At 41.5% G+C, this 19,337-nt stretch overlaps 1 protein-coding gene across 1 annotated transcript in view; it reads left to right on the plus strand.

Moving 5' to 3' along the window:
- The window catches only part of Sns (sticks and stones), a 330,519-nt gene that overhangs the window by 307,854 nt on the left and 3,328 nt on the right, over positions 1-19,337 (plus strand). The window contains exons 4-14 of the mRNA XM_076386724.1: positions 2,235-2,423; positions 12,619-12,798; positions 13,108-13,398; positions 14,120-14,419; positions 14,827-14,963; positions 15,668-15,821; positions 16,146-16,448; positions 16,690-16,965; positions 17,114-17,404; positions 17,484-17,662; positions 17,946-18,366. Of these exons, the coding sequence (XP_076242839.1) occupies positions 2,235-2,423; positions 12,619-12,798; positions 13,108-13,398; positions 14,120-14,419; positions 14,827-14,963; positions 15,668-15,821; positions 16,146-16,448; positions 16,690-16,965; positions 17,114-17,404; positions 17,484-17,662; positions 17,946-18,366 (2,721 nt within the window). The remainder of the gene's footprint in view (positions 1-2,234; positions 2,424-12,618; positions 12,799-13,107; positions 13,399-14,119; positions 14,420-14,826; positions 14,964-15,667; positions 15,822-16,145; positions 16,449-16,689; positions 16,966-17,113; positions 17,405-17,483; positions 17,663-17,945; positions 18,367-19,337) is intronic.

The raw sequence follows: 19,337 nt of genomic DNA on the forward strand, positions 1-19,337 counted from the left end.
AGAAGAGGGAGGATCTTTATTTTTCCTGCGCGGTTTCCTCGCGACGACCTCCGCTTGTATTTTTTTGCCGACAAGTATATATCGCTCTTGGCCATTATCGATACCCTACGCCCGACATTCGTTGGGGAATTAGAACTGTAATGCGATAAATTTCCGCAGAGGAAGCTGGGGAGGGATAACATCGTTTAGTCGAAGGGAAGCAGGAAGTCATTGCTGTTCGAGCTAGCAAGACGGTGCGCTGTTTGGGGATGGTTTTTGGTATTTAATAGTTGTCTTTGAGAAAGGTAGATACTGACTTAGTTATCGACACTTTATATTGGACAAAAATTCAGAAGACTCAGAAGACTCAGAAGACTCAGAAGACTCAGAAGACTCAGAAGACTCAGAAGACTCAGAAGACTCAGAAGACTCAGAAGACTCAGAAGACTCAGAAGATTCAAATATTCAAATATTCAAATATTCAAATATTCAAATATTCAAATATTCAAATATTCAAATATTCAAAAATTCAAAAATTCAAAAATTCGAAAATTCGAAAATTGGAAAATTCAAAAATTCAAAAATTCAAAATACTCCCATGAAAGCAAAGTTCTAAAATTAAAGTCCTGCTTTAAAATTTCCAAAAATCCACCATACTGACGTTTTCCAAAAATGACACGAAACGCTTAAATAAAAAAAGAAGCGTAGCACTAAAGCTAGTGAACAGAGTGCAAGCTTCTTCATCGCGCCATTAGAGACTAGATCCTCGTCGATCAGCAACAGATACAGGTGAAGAGTAGAATCCACCCCCTTTGCTGTAGAGAAAGTCTAGAGCTAATTTCCTACCCCCTAATACGCGGACGGGTCGTTGCACGCATGAAGAATCCCACGTATAAGAGACTCGTGAATGAAGAGCTACTCCTATTCGCTGTATCGCTCGGGAGCAGTGGCTGTTGGTCGAAAACGTATTTTCCAATATCGATAGCCGACTTCGTAGATAGAAACTCCTCTTCTTCGACGATCCGCCGCGCCGCTGAACCGATCGGAGGCACAGTTGCCTCGGCCAAATGAAGTGGCAAATAACCGCTGCTACGAAGCTTCCCGGTCAATGCGTTTGTATTTTCTTCCCTTCCTTTTTGCACCGCGAGACCGCGCCAGGGATTCAGAGTAACGTGAGCTGATTTTTTGAGAACTCTTCGCGTGACTCGTGTTTGGCGCTCGTTACATCGCTCCCTTCGAGAGGCTGCGGGCGAAAAAAGGGAAATTGAGAGTGAAGGCAACCCCTGGAACTGGTTACAATGGCAGAGGAGTGCGAGGAGAAGGAAAATTTTGGAAAATGGGAAAACGAGTGGAGTCTCTGCTCTGTTGAGTGGAACTGTGCTTCTGAGTTCTTGTAACGAGATAATTTATATATGGCTTTTTGAACAGACTGTTCGTAGGTATATTTTTCTTTTGTTACTATTTCTGTTTTATTGGATCATTTTCTGATACAGTAATATTCTAATTCTGGTACCCTGAGCGTTTGAAATGTCGTTGTTTGAAAATGGTTATAATGGGATTACGTAAGGTGAAGGTGGAAAATTAACTGGTTGTCTAATATTTAAGCGCGCCGTCTGCGTGCATATCAGAAACTGTGTATTAATAATGTAACACGACGAAAAAGACTCTTTTTGTTCACTTATTTAACAAGGTATCGATTATCGGGTACATTAACAAGTGAAATATGCTAGAGCACGCGATCCTTCTTTCTTCTCTGCTTAGAGAAATTAGAGCGACACGGAAAGGTTTCTAGATAATTACCTTTCCAGCTCGACCCCAGGCTTTTGAGATGCATAACAACGTCTCTGAGGTTATAAATAGCTTGTTAAATAAAAGAAACGCTTGAATTTTTAATTATTCTAGTCTTCGACTTCCCAGCGCGCCTCTGAAAAATGGAAAAAGTCGCCGTTTGCTTAGAAACTTATACTTACTACTTGCTGGAAAGTAGGTTAAAAAAGACTTCTCAAATATAGCAATAACTACAGTGTTTTCATTTTAAGGGCGACTCGCGAACGAGTTTATAGCGAGAAATACGTTCCTAAAATCAACTTCTTCTCACCTTTTTCTATTAAAAGTATAAATTCTAGATAAAAGTAGATAAAAATGAAAATCCTGCTTTGTAGCCTTAAATTCAGATATAAAGTGGCATTTTTTTTAGTCAAACTTAAATAAATCCTCACAATTGCACTAACCAAGACTTCATATTTCTGTTGCAGCGCCCCCACAGAAAGTGGAAATCAGCAATCACCCGAACAAGGAAAAGATTGAAGTGAAAGTCGGGGAATCGAGACGACTGGAATGCATCGTTCGATCAGCGAAACCTGCTGCCTCGATCGTCTGGTATCGCGGAAACGTGCAAATCAAGGGGGGCGACACGATCATCACACCGATCTCCATCGAGGGTGGTAAGTAAATTCATCGCTTCACCCCTGAACTCGACGGAGTATTATCGCGCCACCCCCGATCGTTCTTATCGCCGTGATAAGAATCGACGAGCATCGGAGTTCTTATCTTAAAGGGGACAATTTATATCGAGTCTTATCCTGCGAAACCTGTTTGCATAAAGAAGACCTGCATAGAGTTCTCTTCCCAGTCTTTATTTACGATTACTCCCACATTATGTAAATGAATTTTGCAAATGTATTCCGAGCTTCCAAAGCGGGAGAAAGGTTGCCCGAAAGCTCAGGGCTACGCTTGAATGGAGCTTCTAATTTTTGAACCTATCTCGTACTTACAGTAGAAAGTATACAAATTTAGAGCACGTTATAATTCTCCTAATTTTGGGAATTTTAATTTGATTCGCGAAAGAAGTTCTTCTCGTTCGTGTTCTAAGTTTTGTTTCAAATTGATGAGAGGAAGGATGGAGTTGACGAGGTAACAAGAAGAAAGTCTGCAATTTAATTGTACGTTTTATTGCAAAAATGCTGACAATCGTAGAGAAAGAAACAAAGAGAAGCCGAGCTCTAGACTCGACAAGATAGATCGAGCAGAAGTAATTGACGGTGGCTGATGCTAGGGACACGAAACGAGACAGATGAGTTTTCTTGTCGAAATTAAGTCTCCCCTTGTGTAGTCTCCTCGAGCTATGATTAATCTTTGTTTACCGTGACCGTGGATTACAAAGTAAATTTTATTTCCGTCTCGAAGGACAGCGTGGATTAACGAACTCACGTTAACAGAAGCTAAGCGAAAGGGAGTCGAAGTTTCTTAAAAAAGATTCACCCCTTCATTACTGCATCCAATTTAAGGGAAACAAAGAAAGTTTGAATCGTTTGGATATCTCGTATCTATCAAAATTACTGTCGACGTTGTTCCAAGGGAAGGAAAAATGTCAAACGAGTGAGAGTAAAATAGATTTTTGTTGGGTCTGACGAAGGGGAAGTTTAGATTGGAAACTGTGATGAAAAAAAAAGTATCGCATTCACACAGGTCACGAAAGTCTATACGATATTTTTTAATAAACTTCAAAAACAGGGCATTGTGTGGCAGGACAATAACACAAATTGGAGCAGTTGTAGCCTGCGGTAGTGCTTGAATGCTTATTGTTCTTGCAATACAAATCCTTCCATTGATAATTATTTTCTTTTTATAGAGTAGAAAAATTACAGAACCGCAGAATAGAATCACTAACAACTTCAGTTTATTAATATTTCAAACTCTATTATTGACTGTAGGTCCCTGACGATTGTAAGAATCGACGAAAAAAACCTATAGACGGAAGATGCTCGAATTAGAAAAGAAAATTCGATAACAGGAAATAGAAACGTGACAGAATTTTCCAATCGACCCGTTTCGCACGGAGTCGAGCTAAAATTTCCAAGAAATCCTCTCAAACCGCCAGCGATTCGAGAGACCACTGTTTCCCTTAAAATCGAAGCAGAAATTCCTCCGCGTTGATCCCGTTGAACACCGGTTAATCGATCAGAGACAAAAGCAGCGCTCCAAGTGGATTCCGCGCGTCGATTCAACCAGACCTTCCCCGAACCTAATTCTCCTTAATCCATTTTTACTGACAATTAAAGTCTCGTCCCGACCTGCTGGAATGGCAGGGGTAGACTCGATGGAAGAACACACGATTCGAATCGAACGGGAATAGAAGGAAAAGAAAGGGGACAGGGGGAGGGGGTGGTTGATTCCATCCTCGATATAAGGGGTGTTCCACTTGCAACTTGAACATCTTTACTACTGTTGACAAGATGAAAGAAAATACTGACTGTTTTTTGAATCCTCAGGAAAAACAACATTGAGAAAGTGATACCTATATGCTTATCTGTTTTCTTATTTAGCTAAAAAAACTGTAGGAGGAATTAAAAAAATCTTGGGAAGAAAATTTAGCGATCACTTTAAGGTTGACATTAGATAGAACGAAATATGATTGATCTATATCACTAGAGAGGAACATACGTAAATTTAGCATTCCAAGTGGAAACGGACCATGCCTAGTCAGACACGCCTCAAATTCAATATACTCAGAAATTACACTGACATGTTATTTTTCCTGCTAATGTTGAGTACTTCAGTAATAATAACCCTCAATATTTATAACATCGCCTCTCACACAAAATATCAATTAATCCTCTATAAATCGTACTTCTCCTCAATTCTATCACCTATACCAACAAAAGTCCCCCGCTCTCGCCACCTGGAACGCTCTGTACACAGGAAGGAGGCGAGGGAGCAATTTTCAGAAGTAAAATCGCCGAGCCCGTCATTGATCCCGCTCTAAAGTGTACGCAGCTCGAGATAAAGGGAAACGCTGCGGGAAAGGGAAATGTTATAAAGGACGGGCATCACGGAAGCAGAAGTAATAGCCTGGACGTAAGGGGGAGGGAAGGAGAAGCGCCGATGGCGAGCGAAAGCGTTGGTGGCCTTCGGCTGGCTTCCTCGGCCAAGTCCACATAATAATTAATGAATATGAAACAGAAGTCGTTCGTCGCGAACCAGCTCGTTATCTTTATTTAAATCCCGTCGAGCGTGGCCCTCCATCGCGGGCTCAATCGGCCCGAAGGATCTGTTTATCCCTTCGTTCGCGATACTTCAGACGCTGGACCGCTGGTGGGGGAGGAGGAGGAGGAGGAGGAGGAGGAGGAGGAAAGGGTGGGTGGACCTGGACGAGAGGGGAATAAATATTGAGAGGCTGACGGTAGGCGATCCGTGACGATTATTGATCAACGATATCGAAAGCATCGTTGGCCTGGCCGACGATACGGATGCAAATGCGATGGCTCGTGAAGTTAGGGGGTGGTTTTATTTTATGAGCCTCGATGGCTGCCGAATCGACTTTTAGGATTTTTATCTGGACAAGGGGACAGCGGGGGGCGGGAAGCTTGCCATCGCTGGAGATCGTTAATGGCGAGATTTAGGAATGCTAAATGGTTTATGGTTTGTCAAGTACTGAACGAGGGGAAATATGAACGCTTCCATTGCCTGGTTCATGTGCCAGCCAATTCTCTTCCGTTCTCGGTTATGAGTGATAGACGGATAGATGCATTTGTCTGACTACGGAGAAAAAAATTATTAACCCCTGTCGTAGGAAGATACGGTAGTCAGAATTTAAATACTCATTCATGGGAATTGGATGTCGAGAAGACTTTGAAAATTCGAAAATTCGTAAATTTAAAATTTTGAAGATTTGAATATTTGAAAATTTGAAAGTTTAAAATTTTAACAGTTTAAAAATATGAAAATTTGAAAGTTTAAAGATTCGAAAATTTAAAAATTTGAAAAATTAATTTCGATCATAATGTAGTTCTCAAATAATTCCATCTCGATACCGCAAGGATTAAAAAACATCTCTTTTCGTCCAGAAATTCTTCAACATCCCCTAAACAAGATCAAACAGCATGAAGAGGAAACCGCGAACAAAGTAGTTACCAAAAAAGGCGGCTCCATTTTTCCTTGAAACGAGGAATGCGGCCGTATTAGGAAGGAAAGATCTTGGCGTGGCCCCGTCACGACCACAGATAAAACTTTCAGCGGCGCCGCTGCTGGAATAAGTACAGCAAACCATGGTTACGACCCAGGAGAACATGAAACGTTAACTATGTTGAAGCGGCACGGAAAGGAAGGGAATATGGGGCGAGCACGGCAGTGAGGTGCATTGTTGGAAAGGATATAATGGAGCAACTAAGACACTCTATTAAGTTATTCTCTAGTGTGCCTTCAAAAAACACTGCGCCGGGAACAGAATGGCGGACGTTCAAATATTAAACCGAGCGGAAAAATGATCTGAGGTACGGGGGAGCGAGAGACTGGCGACGCCTTTCGCCGCTTTTGACAAAACTGAGGCAGGACATTTTCCCAAAGAGAACTTTAACTGATAATTACCATAATACGAGACCTACAAATTTACATGCTTTTATAGAACACCAAAGTAACGATAATTATTTTCATCTCACTTTGGTGCCTAGAATCTCCCCTGAAATATTTTTATTTTAAAATGACATAATTCAAAATAGAAGATTTTGTAAGGGGAACAAAGAACTATTTATAAATTCAGGAGAAAATGATTTATTAAGTCCTATCGCACAAGTACATACGATATTTCTAATCGAGAAACCCTTAAAAGAGACAGCAACACCAGGACCCCTTCACCACCATAAAGTTTGCCCAACACATCACACCTCAACTTTCCCCGAGTCTTTCCTACGCCACTCTGAGCGAGTATGCAAACACGTTCCGCTCGGGAGAATGCTGTAGGTGCCTGCCTCGTTGGAAAAACGGAGGGTGGCGAAACTGAAAGGTTTTGGGAATAGACGGGCGAACAAGTGTCCCCGGGACACCTGCACAAAAGCAACCGTTCCAAGCGGGGGAGGGATGTAACGAGGCGGGAAAGGGAAACGATGACATGGATCTTTCGGCCCGCAGGACATGTTCGTGTTCTTTGATCAAATCCAGCAAAGTAAGTGGCCACTCTGACAAAAAACGTCCGGGAGAAGTCGATGGGAAGTTTAAGCGACGCTTCAAAGCCGAGGCCGTCGCGCGACCTGAATTTCGTTCAGACTTTTGTTCACCGAGACTCGTCGAGGGTCCTAGTTGGTGTCGCGTTAGGGGCTCGGTGAAAGGGACGCGAAACGGACACGCGTGAGACGGGAGCGTTTAGTAAAACGATCCGACGAGTGCTGGCCGCTTTTGTTTTCTATTTTGCAGTTTATTTGGAGTTAATAGTGCTGAGGTATTTTACCAATGTGGGATATTACACCAAGAGGGAATAGAAAAGACAGGTGACAATATTGAATAGATTTATGAGCTATCTTTCTGTCTCATCAATGTGCACTTGCGGTATACATAAATTTTTATGTGGAATCTTATATTTTGTAATACTCTGCAAAAAGTGAGTGGTTCTCTTCGAAATAGTTTTTTAAAAGTACGTATTTCAGGTGATTTTATGAACTAGACGCAAATATGGTTGATCTATACTACTGAACAGGTTATACCGCGACAAGTAGAGATAGAACGTGCGCGATCAGACGATGAATTTTTGATCCAGTTACTATAAATCACCTACTTCTTCATTGTTTCTCTACCATATGTGACATTCTTCAGATTTTTTAAAATAGAAACTTTATTTTTAAACTTTTTTAAGACCCATTTTCTTTACACTTAAAAAAATTCTTGCACTCACTTCCAAACATTCGGTATCTTACACTGCAATCGTCGAATCGATTTCCACCGTCCCTTCTTATGAACAGCATCACCATAATTAGAAACTGGAACCAAAAACTACATTTAAAGTTTAATAACAGAAATGCTTCGATGCCGTCCGAGCATTCTCAAAGAACTTTCCCAAACTTAATCAAACAGTCGGCATAAAATTAATTAAATCCCGAAAACAACTGGAACAACCCTCAGACTCGCCATTACCCGCTGCATCGTAGAGAAATCTTTATTTAGAGTCCATGTTACCGTGACAAATCCAACGAGACATCTAGAATAATACCAAGGTGTTATTAATCTAATGCATATAGACACCTGTCTATAATTAAAGATAAAATATACAGAAAAATTCGATGAACATTCGCTGAATAAATAATGAAGAAATAACGAGATTCTCGTATATTCGTTTTACCACCGAGAGACCCAAGCTTGATTTATTAACATGAGGAATTAGAGGAAGCAAGACAAGCGAAAATGTCGGCTGCACGAGTTGCAGGGGGAAATGTATTTCGTCACGGACGGAATGGAAAATAATTTTCACCGCGAAGATTGGCTGTAGCGTTGCGACGAATGCTCCTGTCACGACGGAATGGAATTCCTTGAAAAATTAAAAATCAACTATCATCATGCAAACACGCGGAGAAAATAGGAAAATTCGGGACGCGTTTGTACCCCGCTGTCACTCGATCGGGACAAATGGGATTGAAATTTTTCTGTCGAGTGCACGAATCCCTCCGAGCTGTTCAACAAAAGGAATATCCAAAGTGAATCATATTAATCTCACGGAAATCGGTCGGAGATATCCATTGTATCCCCTCTGTGTGCCCAGCTGATCGTCGATTCTATCTTTTGCACCTTTGTGGTAGTTTAGAGCAAGAATTTGATTAGACTTTCTGGCGAAAACATCATTTATTATTAGTAGACGAAATTTCTTCACCATTCGTCTATGACTTTCTGCGGCTGTCTATTTTTTGAAACAATTCACCCTCTTTTTATTTAAATATATAAAGCAAAGAAAGATATAGAGGGAGCATTTGTAATTTTTTCTGAAGAAAGTTTGTGCAAAATGAACATCGCAGTTAATTGACAATTTCAATCTCGCTTCACCAAATAAGAATAAGTGATATTGTTAAAAAGCTGTCAGGTTAAATTGACAGGGCTGATCGAATCAGTGTATTTCTACGTGTACATACAAACACATATCAGCACTCTACAAATTTAATTTTAATAAAGCTGGTAAGATTCATCTTGTACAAGTCATTCTATAAAGAATAAGTCGAAACAAGGAAAAGTTCCCTCTATATTTTCCTTTCCTCTAAATTGAAATAATAATTTCTAGTATTTTTTAAATCTCGATTTAATCAGAAACAGATTCATCTTGGAATCTCAATACGCTTCCAACTTCTCAGCGACAGCGTACATAGTTTGTCTGATAAAATTGAATTATTTGTAAAAAGCTTACGCTTAATTAAATCTTAGGTGGTGCTCGATGCAGAGGGAAGTTCTCGCGCTCCTGGATGTGAAAGACGAATCCGAATGGCACGTTCCCGCGCATACCAGCCTCGTCCAAATCGGATTTCACACTTTGAGGCAAAATTTCGGCGGTTTACGACTAGTTTACAACTAAGTCCCGCGAGTTGCTCTACTTCTAGCTATGTGCACACGCAAGTTTACCCGCCTCTGTCGTTTCCACACGTTTCCGCCGCGGTGAATTCCGAAACTCATCATTTTCTAAGTCGGCGCGAGCAGTTCCCTGATTGCCACCGCGTTGTCTCTATTTCCGTTCAACGATACGCAATTACCTCGGCCAATCTTCGTTCCTCGTCTATTATCGGTGTGTTATTGGCCCTCGGTTACGTGACGCTGGGACAGGAAGTGGCCGATCGTTATTCGGATAATCGATCCCGAGCAGAATTAGATAATGAATAATGGACTTATTTATGCACTTTTGCTGGAATCCTTTGTCCGCTCTGGAATTCATTTATTCGAGTCGGGGGAAAATCATTTATTTTTAATGAGCGATAATTAGTCGATATCGCAGGCTTCCTCTCGCATTTTCGGGAAATGGTTACGGCTTTTATCGACAGGATTTGGAATTTCAGAAATGGCGTGGGATTCCTGTTGTGCCATTTTTATTAACAAACTGAAGATAAAAAGCGTAGACCTGTGCTTGAGAAAGGGCTCTTGATGTTATCGACGTGTTGTATCATAAACTCAAGACTCGCCAGCGTCACAATTTAACTGTGTCTCATTAATTTTAGTTATATCACCCCTCTCTTTCAATGCGTACTCAACTTGCGTAATAGAGCTGATGATTTCGAATTACCTCGTGTGGGGGATACTTAAAAATAATTATTACGTTAGCAAATATTCACTCTGAATAAAGTTTTCTTCCCATAGAACAAAAGTATGTATTAATAATTACCGAAATCATAGTGAAAATCAGTTTCTATCTGTCGAGCGTATCTAGACTTTCGTGAGTCCTTCAGACGACAATTAATTTTCCCCAGTGATATAAATTAATAAGTGAGAAATGGTTACAGAATCAACGTTAAATACATGATGTGACAGACTCTTGATAAGACACTGGAAATTTCCTGACACGCATCAATTAATCAGACAAAGATAACGTTAAAATAAATTAATATCGGCCAGAGACGTCGCGCCATCACGTTCTTGGAAGGATAATTAATGCATATCCTGGAAGTTGCGAGTGCAGCTTCCACTGGGCCCTTCTGAAATATTGATTTCCCCGCTGTTGATTAAAAGCCAGAAATAAAAGAGGAGCGCGCCGAAAAAGGGAGGTATCGTCCCTCTTTCGTCGAAGACGTCTCTTCAGCAGCATATCAAGAGATTCTACCCGAACCTTCAACCAGCAGACTTTGTAATCTTCAAAGAATGGGGGAAATTTATTCGAAACCCTTTCGCTTTGATCGAGTGATTCTCATTTCGCTCGAAACTTCGCGAGAAGATGATGTCCCTGAAAAGATGAGGGCTCGACGCAGCTCGCTGTGTGACGTCCTTAAAGTATTATAATTTTCCTGTCTTCGATTCCTCCGACACTCTCGAACCATAAAGAGAACGACTTCTGATAAGGAAAAAAGGGGCAAGGATTTTCCTTACGCGAGAACTCATTTTCCAGGATTCATTTAATTCCCATATTCATCGTTTAAATCTAAAAATAGTTAGGAGTGTAAAGAGACTGAAAAAATTACGACTCAGGTGAATTTTTTCCTCTGCTTCTTCGAAAGAATGACTTTCCATTTTCTCAATTTCACGTATTATTCTCTATTCAGGGGAAAATCCCGTTGTTCCCAATTATTCCACGTGCCGCGAACTCGCCGTTTGTAATTTCAAATTTGCAGAAAAAAGAGCCCCCGATTGCAATCGCGAATGACTTACGGTGCCGCGTTTCGATGGCGCTCTGGACAAAAGGGCGACGCTTTAATTCAAGAACAGCAAACCGTTAAAATAATTCTCGATTAATGTTGCGCGCGAGAGCTGCCGTCCGAGTTTTTAAGGGAAACCATTTTCCACGCTTGCGGAAATTTACATCGAGCCGTGTCGAACTTATAATTGAAATTCTCACCGCATTAATTAAATTCCGGATGACGAGCGGGCTTACGCGTTTACGCGAATCGTTAATGCGCAAATGAAATCTGACTGTGCCATCGGACGGCGGTGAAAGGACAAAATGTTGACGTAGCTTAAAGGGGTCGGAAAGGTAGTAAATGAATCGTTGATCACATCCTGCTCCACTGCCCGAAATACAGTATTTGCAATTATAAAAATCAGAAGGAAATGAAAAATCAGAAAATTTTCGAGGCTACATTTGAGTGATTAATCGTTGACGAAATGCCTGAAATTTGTGGGCAATGCGTTTGACATGAGACTTATTCTACTGCAAGTCTGCAATAGCGAGGTCAAGCAGCGGGATCAATTACAGAGAAATTAGTAGAATAAGTCCCGTGTCTGATACAGCTAAATCAGTGGAGTAGACCAGGCCTGAGTCAGACGTGAAGAAGTCAGTACAAAAGCTCTGCCAGGCGTAGAAAAATCAGTAGAATAGCTCGGTCCAAAGTCAGGCACAGAGAAATCAGTAGAATAAGTCGGTATTGAGTCCGACACCGAATAATCAGTAGAATAAGTCAGTCATAATACAGATACAGGAAAATCAGTAGAATAAGTTCAAAATCAGACAGACTTCACTAGAATCTCAGACATTTTAATAACTCTAGAACCAAACCTCACATGCAACTTCTTTATTCCTGGTTTTCGTTTTATTGTAGCTTGTAGAATTACCCTCCGAAATTTCCGACACCTGTCGTCAAACACTCTGCACTAAAGCATAAAAATCTGGGCGGTTTTATCACGAATGAAATGTTCCTCATCGTCGACTGCATTCCCCACTTTAATGGCGGCACTGACCGACGTCGTTTGCGGAAGTCGCGACTTCTGCAATGAAATAAAGAGGCATCGCTACTTTGGGTAAAAGCCTGTCTGCCCTCGTTCGAAGATGATTCAACGGTTTAACAACGACGGCCACTGCCGCCGCTTTATTCGCGAATGATCGAGAGAGCGGCCTGAATAAATATTACCGAAACACGCTGACGTCACGAGCATCGAATTTCTTTAAAATAAATTCCCCGATATGGGTGGGTAAACGTCGTTGCAGGGAGCGTATTTTGCGCGGATGGAAACGCTGAAAACTGTCGGCCGATATTGATCAATTTTTGTCCGACTGATATTCCATAATTTCGCGTTGTGAAAATTTCGCGCGAGAATACCAACGATGAATATTTTTCTGGGACACGGCGAGTGTGAAACGGTTTGGACGTTTTACTTCTGCTTGAAATAATACCTTTAGTTCGAACTGCTACAGAATTTTTATTTCCATTAAAAGCAGGCGTTTTTATCTAAAGAATCCTTTCGGCGATGTTACAGACAAGGAACTCCAGAAGCCTGGAGAAAGTAAAAAGGAATTGCTCAAATACGACACCCATGGTTCCATTACCATCGTTCCCACCCCAGACGATAACGATATGGACTACACTTGCGAGGCGAACCACCCTGCAATACCCATCGATATGCCCCTGAGGGCCTCCATCAAGCTCTCGGTTTTCTGTAAGTAAAAAGTTTGAAAATTGCCAAGTTTCCAGCCTCCCATGTCGCTTCACCAGTTACCTATCCAGTTACCAACGTCAAAAATTATATAACTACTAATTATGTTCGGTTCGTTCAGTTGCATTAATTAACTGTCACACGCCAATCAACTGGTATTAATGCCAGCCGCATCGTGTTTCACATTCGTGGCCCCCCTCACCCTTCCGTGAGGGAAACTTTTATTAAGAAAGTTTTTCCATTACCAGAAGAACAGAGGTGTCAGAGCTTCTTCGCTGGTCTTCAACGCCTTTGTGATCGAATAATTTTCAGATTCGCCTAGCACGCCCTACATCGAGGGATACACCGAGGGAGAGACGGTGAAACGTGGACAACAGCTGGAGCTGACTTGTCGTTCGCGCGGCGGAAATCCGCCAGCGCAGATCGTTTGGTACAGAAACAACGAGCTGGTCAACACTGTCTACCGAACCGAGGGCAGCTTCTCGGAGAGCGTGTTGTCGATCATCGCCAAGGCGCAGGACAACAACGCGAAGTACAGGTGCGAGGTGTCCAACATCATGAGCGTGGAACCCATGGAGGCTCACGTGGACCTTACTGTACTTTGTGAGTACTTCGTTTCATTTATTTAAAAAGGATACTTTAATAAGGAAAGCGCCCCAATACCTAGGCGCTTTCAACGTCTCACTAACTGGAAAACTTAAAAATACGTATCCCAACACTTGAATTGCGCCCCAGTAATTGAATACTATATCTGGACTTTAATGAGGCGAGTGTCTCAAGTGTAGCTGTTACTTTTTAATGAGTCTTAAAAAAAAAAATGATTAATCCTTATCATAGTAAAATTCCTTTTCGTTCAGAACCTCATTAGCAAATACCTATTAGAAGACTTTAGAAATTTGAAAAATTGAAGATATATTAACTTAACACCCTCTAGCTCTGATGTGTAGATACATAAAAAACACAGAGCTTTTTCACCCTTGGTTATTAAATATCTCAAAATATGGTGTTCCTGGACTTGTCCAAATCCAATTAACTCTACTGTCCAGACACCTGTACCTATTCAGCAACTGATCCATATCCCTTATCTCGACTTCCCAACTCTCTTAAACCAGTGCAAAAACAAAAGCTCATTCCTCCCCAAAAAGTGTCCTCTCCTAAATTCTACACACAAGATTCTGCCCATATAGTAGATCTGTCGACTCTCGTCCACGTTCAGAAACATCCAGACACTCGAACATCCCATAAAATTTAAAGAATCTAAATCATGCTCTCCCAGACGTGGGAGACAAACTGCACGCCCTAAACAAACTGCGATCATTTCCAGTCGCGCCATCAGGAGTGACGATCACCGGGCCAACAGAGGCGAAAGCGGACGAACAAGTGGTGATCACTTGCACCACGGAGAACTCGAACCCGCCAGCGGATATAAAATGGACAGTGGGTGGTCGAAATTTCGAGAGCAACGCCTCGAGGACAGAGCCAGCGCCTCAGGGTGGCTGGATCACCTCGTCGAACGTGACGTTCACCATCAATCAGGCGAGCAGAAGCATCGTGGTAATCTGCGACGCGTCGAACGTGAAGCTGACGGAGAACGTCGTCAGGACGCACACCATAAACGTGATTTGTAAGTAGACGGAGGCAATTAGCCGAATGAACGCGAGTTTAGACTTAATCTAGGGCACAATCTGAACGATGGGCATGGATTAATATGAAACTAATCCCGAGCGAGCTGAATAGACTTCACGCTGCCCCGTATCGCCTCGGTTTATGTTGGTTTCTGCGAATTCGAAACCCACCTAACTCTGAGTAGCCTCGAAGCCTCCGTGTAATTCGAACTTGCGTCGGAATTAGTTCCTGTCTTGCTTGGAAGGTCTTTCAGTATGCGAGACGAGCTTTGCTTCTTCGTGTCTGATTGAGTTTCTTCCTGTAGTCGAATAGTCTCGAGTCTTATTTTTTTGGTTGGCGGCTGTGAGGTCTTGCGGGGCGTTTAAAGTGATTCTGATGGGATCTTTTGGGATTGTTTGTTCTCAGATCCACCGTCGAAGCTTAGTATTACTGGCTACGAAGAAGGGACAACGATTGATGCTGGCACGGTGCTAAGATTGATGTGCACTGCTACCTCGGGAAATCCCCTGGCCACTTTGACTTGGTACAAGAATGATAAGAAGGTTAGTGAACTGGAAGTGTATGTTATTGTGTTATCGAGAGCGTTTAGTGCTGGGAAAGGTGTAATAAAATGTACATTATGTGTAGCTTAGTAATTTTAGATATTTTCTGAGTGTTTCAACTTCTGCTTTTCATATTTGGAATGAAACGAGATGTATCAATGCATCGTCCTTTAATGTTTCATTGAATACTGCTAAAAAGTGCATTTTCGCTCTAAGATAAACGTTGCCTTAAGAATACTGGCAAACAGCAAAGCTTGGGTCCAAGAAGGACTTAAATACGAGGATTAAATGCTTCTCTTTGAAGTCTTATATCTTAGAACCTACTTTAGGGGCAGGGAATACGCTTACAAGATTAGACTTTCTCTTACCCGCTAAGTATATTTACATTAAAAAATTCTCGGTTTCCTTAGCCATGATTATCATCCAAAATTCTGCATTTGAGTATATTGAAAAGTATTTCTGACAGTTTTGCTAATCTTGCAGGCTAAATAAAAATATTATAAAGTAGATAAGTAATCAGATAAAAGGTCGCAGAATTATATAAAAAAATCTTTTCTTTAAAATTAAAATCCTTCAAAGTGTATCGTTCACGTACCAAAATCCCACTCTGTTAATATTTAGTTCTCTTAATATTGTTATCAGCTTCAGCATATGGTAAAAGGCACATCATATTTATTCGTCAACATGTATACCTCCTGTTTCAGGTATTAGGAAGCATGAGAACGCGAGACCATGCAGTTTCCAGCGAGTTGACGATGCTTGTGAATGCGTCTGACAATAACGCGCGCATTCGATGCGAAGCAGCCAATTCCGCCACTGAAATTCCTTTGCTCAAATTTCTCGTGCTAAAAGTGAACTGTAAGTTGCATCAAATCACGCAAAATTGTGTCAGCATTCTTGTTTTATTCCTAAAATAAAACTAGAAGATGCATTTATCATAATTCTGTGCTATAGAAATCATTCTCATATAAATAGACATTATCAAAAGCCCTCAATATTAATCAATTTATCATTTATTTATACTCCAATACAAAAAAGAAGCAAAAAACAAGTAAAAAGAAGAATACAATAACACGCCCCTTTTATTTCCCATTTTTTTTCAAACATTTTCCTCCCAACGAAAAATTGTCTTTGATATTGCTCTTAATCGCTTCACGATCGCATTTACCTTTTCTGCTCCAGTTCCACCCGAAAAAGTGAAGATCACTCGCGAGCCCCAAGACCTCCACGCGGGTCAGGAAGGTCGTATCATTTGTGAATCGAGCAGCAGCAACCCTGCAGCGGAGATGTCATGGTGGAAGGGTGGGATCCCCGTACAGGGCACCAAAAATGGCACTAAGCCCGGCTTACATGGTGGATTTCTGTCATTCGTGGAGCTCACGCTGGACGTCACGGAAGAAATGAACGGAGAGGTGTACACTTGCCAGGCGAAGAACAATCAGATGGAGAGGGCCATCCACGACGCCACTACGCTCGACGTTTTATGTGAGCATACAAATATCAGTAGCCAATAACCATTTCGAGATCTTCTTTTCAGAAATTAGGATCGATTTTTTTCGTTCAAGAAGCATGAACTATGTCCTTGAGGCTCGTTCAGACTGGTCAAGTTACTTTACTCCAAACCACTTGAACTCAAGTAACATGACTAATATGATCGAGGCTCTAGCGAAGCACTGATTCGAAAAGGGAAATTGGAAGTGAATTGAAAAATTGTATTCAATTGCAGATAAGCCGATATTCTCCCCCTTAGACCCTCATGAGCTAATAGGAATGGAGGGTGAACCCTTTATGATCTCTGTCTTGGCCACGGGGAATCCTAACGACATAAAATACACATGGACGAGGGATGGTTTGCCACTTGTCAGCAATAACAGAAGGATATCTGTTCGTGGCTCTATGCTGAACATTACTAAACTGGACCGCCATGATGCTGGAACTTACATCTGCCAGGCGACTAACGAGGAAGGGACGACGTTCTACCAATTAAATTTGACTGTCCAGTGTGAGTGCAATTACTTCGTACATACTCTGCAATTACTTTGTATTTTACAGCTGCAGTATATTCTTAATATACTTACAAAATAGCATTAGTTTCGAGGAGAGATTTTTCACGATTTCATTTATTAGAAATCTCCTGTTATGTGTTTCAGATTCCGCAAAAATTAAACGAACTTCCGCGTCAGGAATAGTGTACCCACCAAGGATCGAGGCAAAGTTGTTCTGCGAGGTAGATGGCAGTCCTATAGGGGACGAGTACGTTACGTGGCAGAAAGTTGGCTCGAACTCGGAACTCTCTGGACGATATTCTACCTCTTTTATCAACAAAACTTCTTATCTGCACATCGAGAATCCTGATCAAGAGGACGTTGGCGAGTACCAATGCAAAGTCAATAATGGCATCGGGAACGTCACCTCTGAACCAATCCTGTTCATCACTAATTGTACGTCGATCGATAGAATACCATTACAGCAATTTAAGCAATACAATTCCAATCGATAATGTATTAATTTCGCCTGCAGTCAAACCGCAAATGATGAACACGCCGCTGACCAGAAGAGCGGCCGCGAACAAGGGAATAAACGTGCACCTGTTTTGCAAAGCACGCGGCTCCCCTCTGCCGAGGTTCACTTGGACGTTCAATGGGAAAACTTTGCTACCTAACATCACGGATCATAAGTACAGCATCGCGCACACTGACGTGAGTTTTTTAATAGCCTAGAATGATACTTATTATAGCAGACGTGAGCTAAGTTGCATAGTTGTTTAAAGTAGCTTACGCGGCTTGAAAAATAAAGTTTTCTAATAGGCTAGAATGATACTTATTCAGGGCAAACGTGAGCTAAGTTGAATAGTTGTTTAAAGGAGCTTACGCGGCTTGAAAAATAAGGGGACGTCGGGAGTTGTTCGAAAGTAGTTAGCAGAGAAAAAGGGATCTCGTTATGCGACCTGCTCATCGTGCTCTCCTTCGTCTTCCTCCACAGTTAAGCGAATTAGTTTCCGAGTCGACGCTGACCATTGTCCGTGTGACGTCCCACGATTACGGGAAATACGAGTGCCGAGCGACGAACAAGATGGGACAGTCGACGGACATCATACACTTGGATGTGACATCGCCGCCAGAGAAGCCCACTGATCTGGAGGTTTACAATGTCACTCACGACTCCGTCACTCTGATGTGGAAAAGAGGGTTCGAAGGGGGCTTAACGACGTCTTACCAGATACGTTGGAGAGAGGCTCTCGATTACGAGAACCGCTACCACTATCTGGACGTCTCCCCCGGGGAATATAAAACAACGATCACGGGACTCTCCCTGGGCACCTACTATGTGTTCAGCGTGAAAGCCATCAACGAGAAAGGGGATAGCGGCTTCTTGCCAGACCTGGTCAAAGTGCAGACGCTACGTAAGTCTTCAGATTCAATTTTAAGCAATATTTCATGCTATGTGTTAGGAGGCTTCTTTAGAGCGTAATGGTACAGCTGGGAGCAGATGAAGTCTAGTTAGAATAGAAAATAGATAATACAGGGTGTCCAAGCTGAAGCAAGCTACCTAAGTATCTCCTCTGTTTTTATTAAATTTTAAGAAACTAAGAAAAATGATTGTACACAGCAGATGTTCTTCCATGATATTTCTCCTTCGAAACCACTCAAATTATGTCATGGACGATTTTCATGTCATTAAAAATAAAGGAGATATTCAGGTGGTTTGCTTCAGCGTGGACATTACGTACAAAAATATCTAAACAGGTTGTCCACTTATTGGGACATTTGACATCTCAAATGTCCAGGTATTAGGACATTTACATTGCTTCTCGTATTTTAATAATATTACAATTGCTCCCAGTTCTACTTTGTCATTCTCAGACTACCACCTCGCCCTAACATTAAATCGTTGCAATGACAAGGAAACTTGTCCCCTAACAATATAAAGTAAAGTAAATTGTTGAAGACGTTACTTGCCACGTTTCGTCGGGAATATTCAAGATTTCTGGTGGATAGAATGGTTTAGAAGGTGCATAGAAACGACTGTTTAGAATGGACTGTAGTTTGCATTTAGATTTAAATATTAGTAGTCGGCTTATAGAAATATTTAGTAATTTCGTAGTGAATGTTTCTTCATATAAGAGCCACTTCAGGGTTGAATTATCCACTGAAAAATAAAGAAAATTTCGTTACTTCGACCTGAGAATACCGAAAATTCTAAAGTGGCTCTCCAGTGAGGCAGCATTTTGGGCAAGAACTCGTCAAAGAACGATTGAAATAAAAAGGGATCCATCCAGCCATTGTCATTTTGTATTGACATCAACATTATCAACATGATGCCATATTTACGCTTCGATCATCTCGACCTCCTCCCACTGAATTCGCATTTCAT

This window comes from Calliopsis andreniformis, chromosome 10, assembly GCF_051401765.1.
Source record: "Calliopsis andreniformis isolate RMS-2024a chromosome 10, iyCalAndr_principal, whole genome shotgun sequence".
Lineage (NCBI taxonomy): Eukaryota > Metazoa > Arthropoda > Insecta > Hymenoptera > Andrenidae > Calliopsis > Calliopsis andreniformis.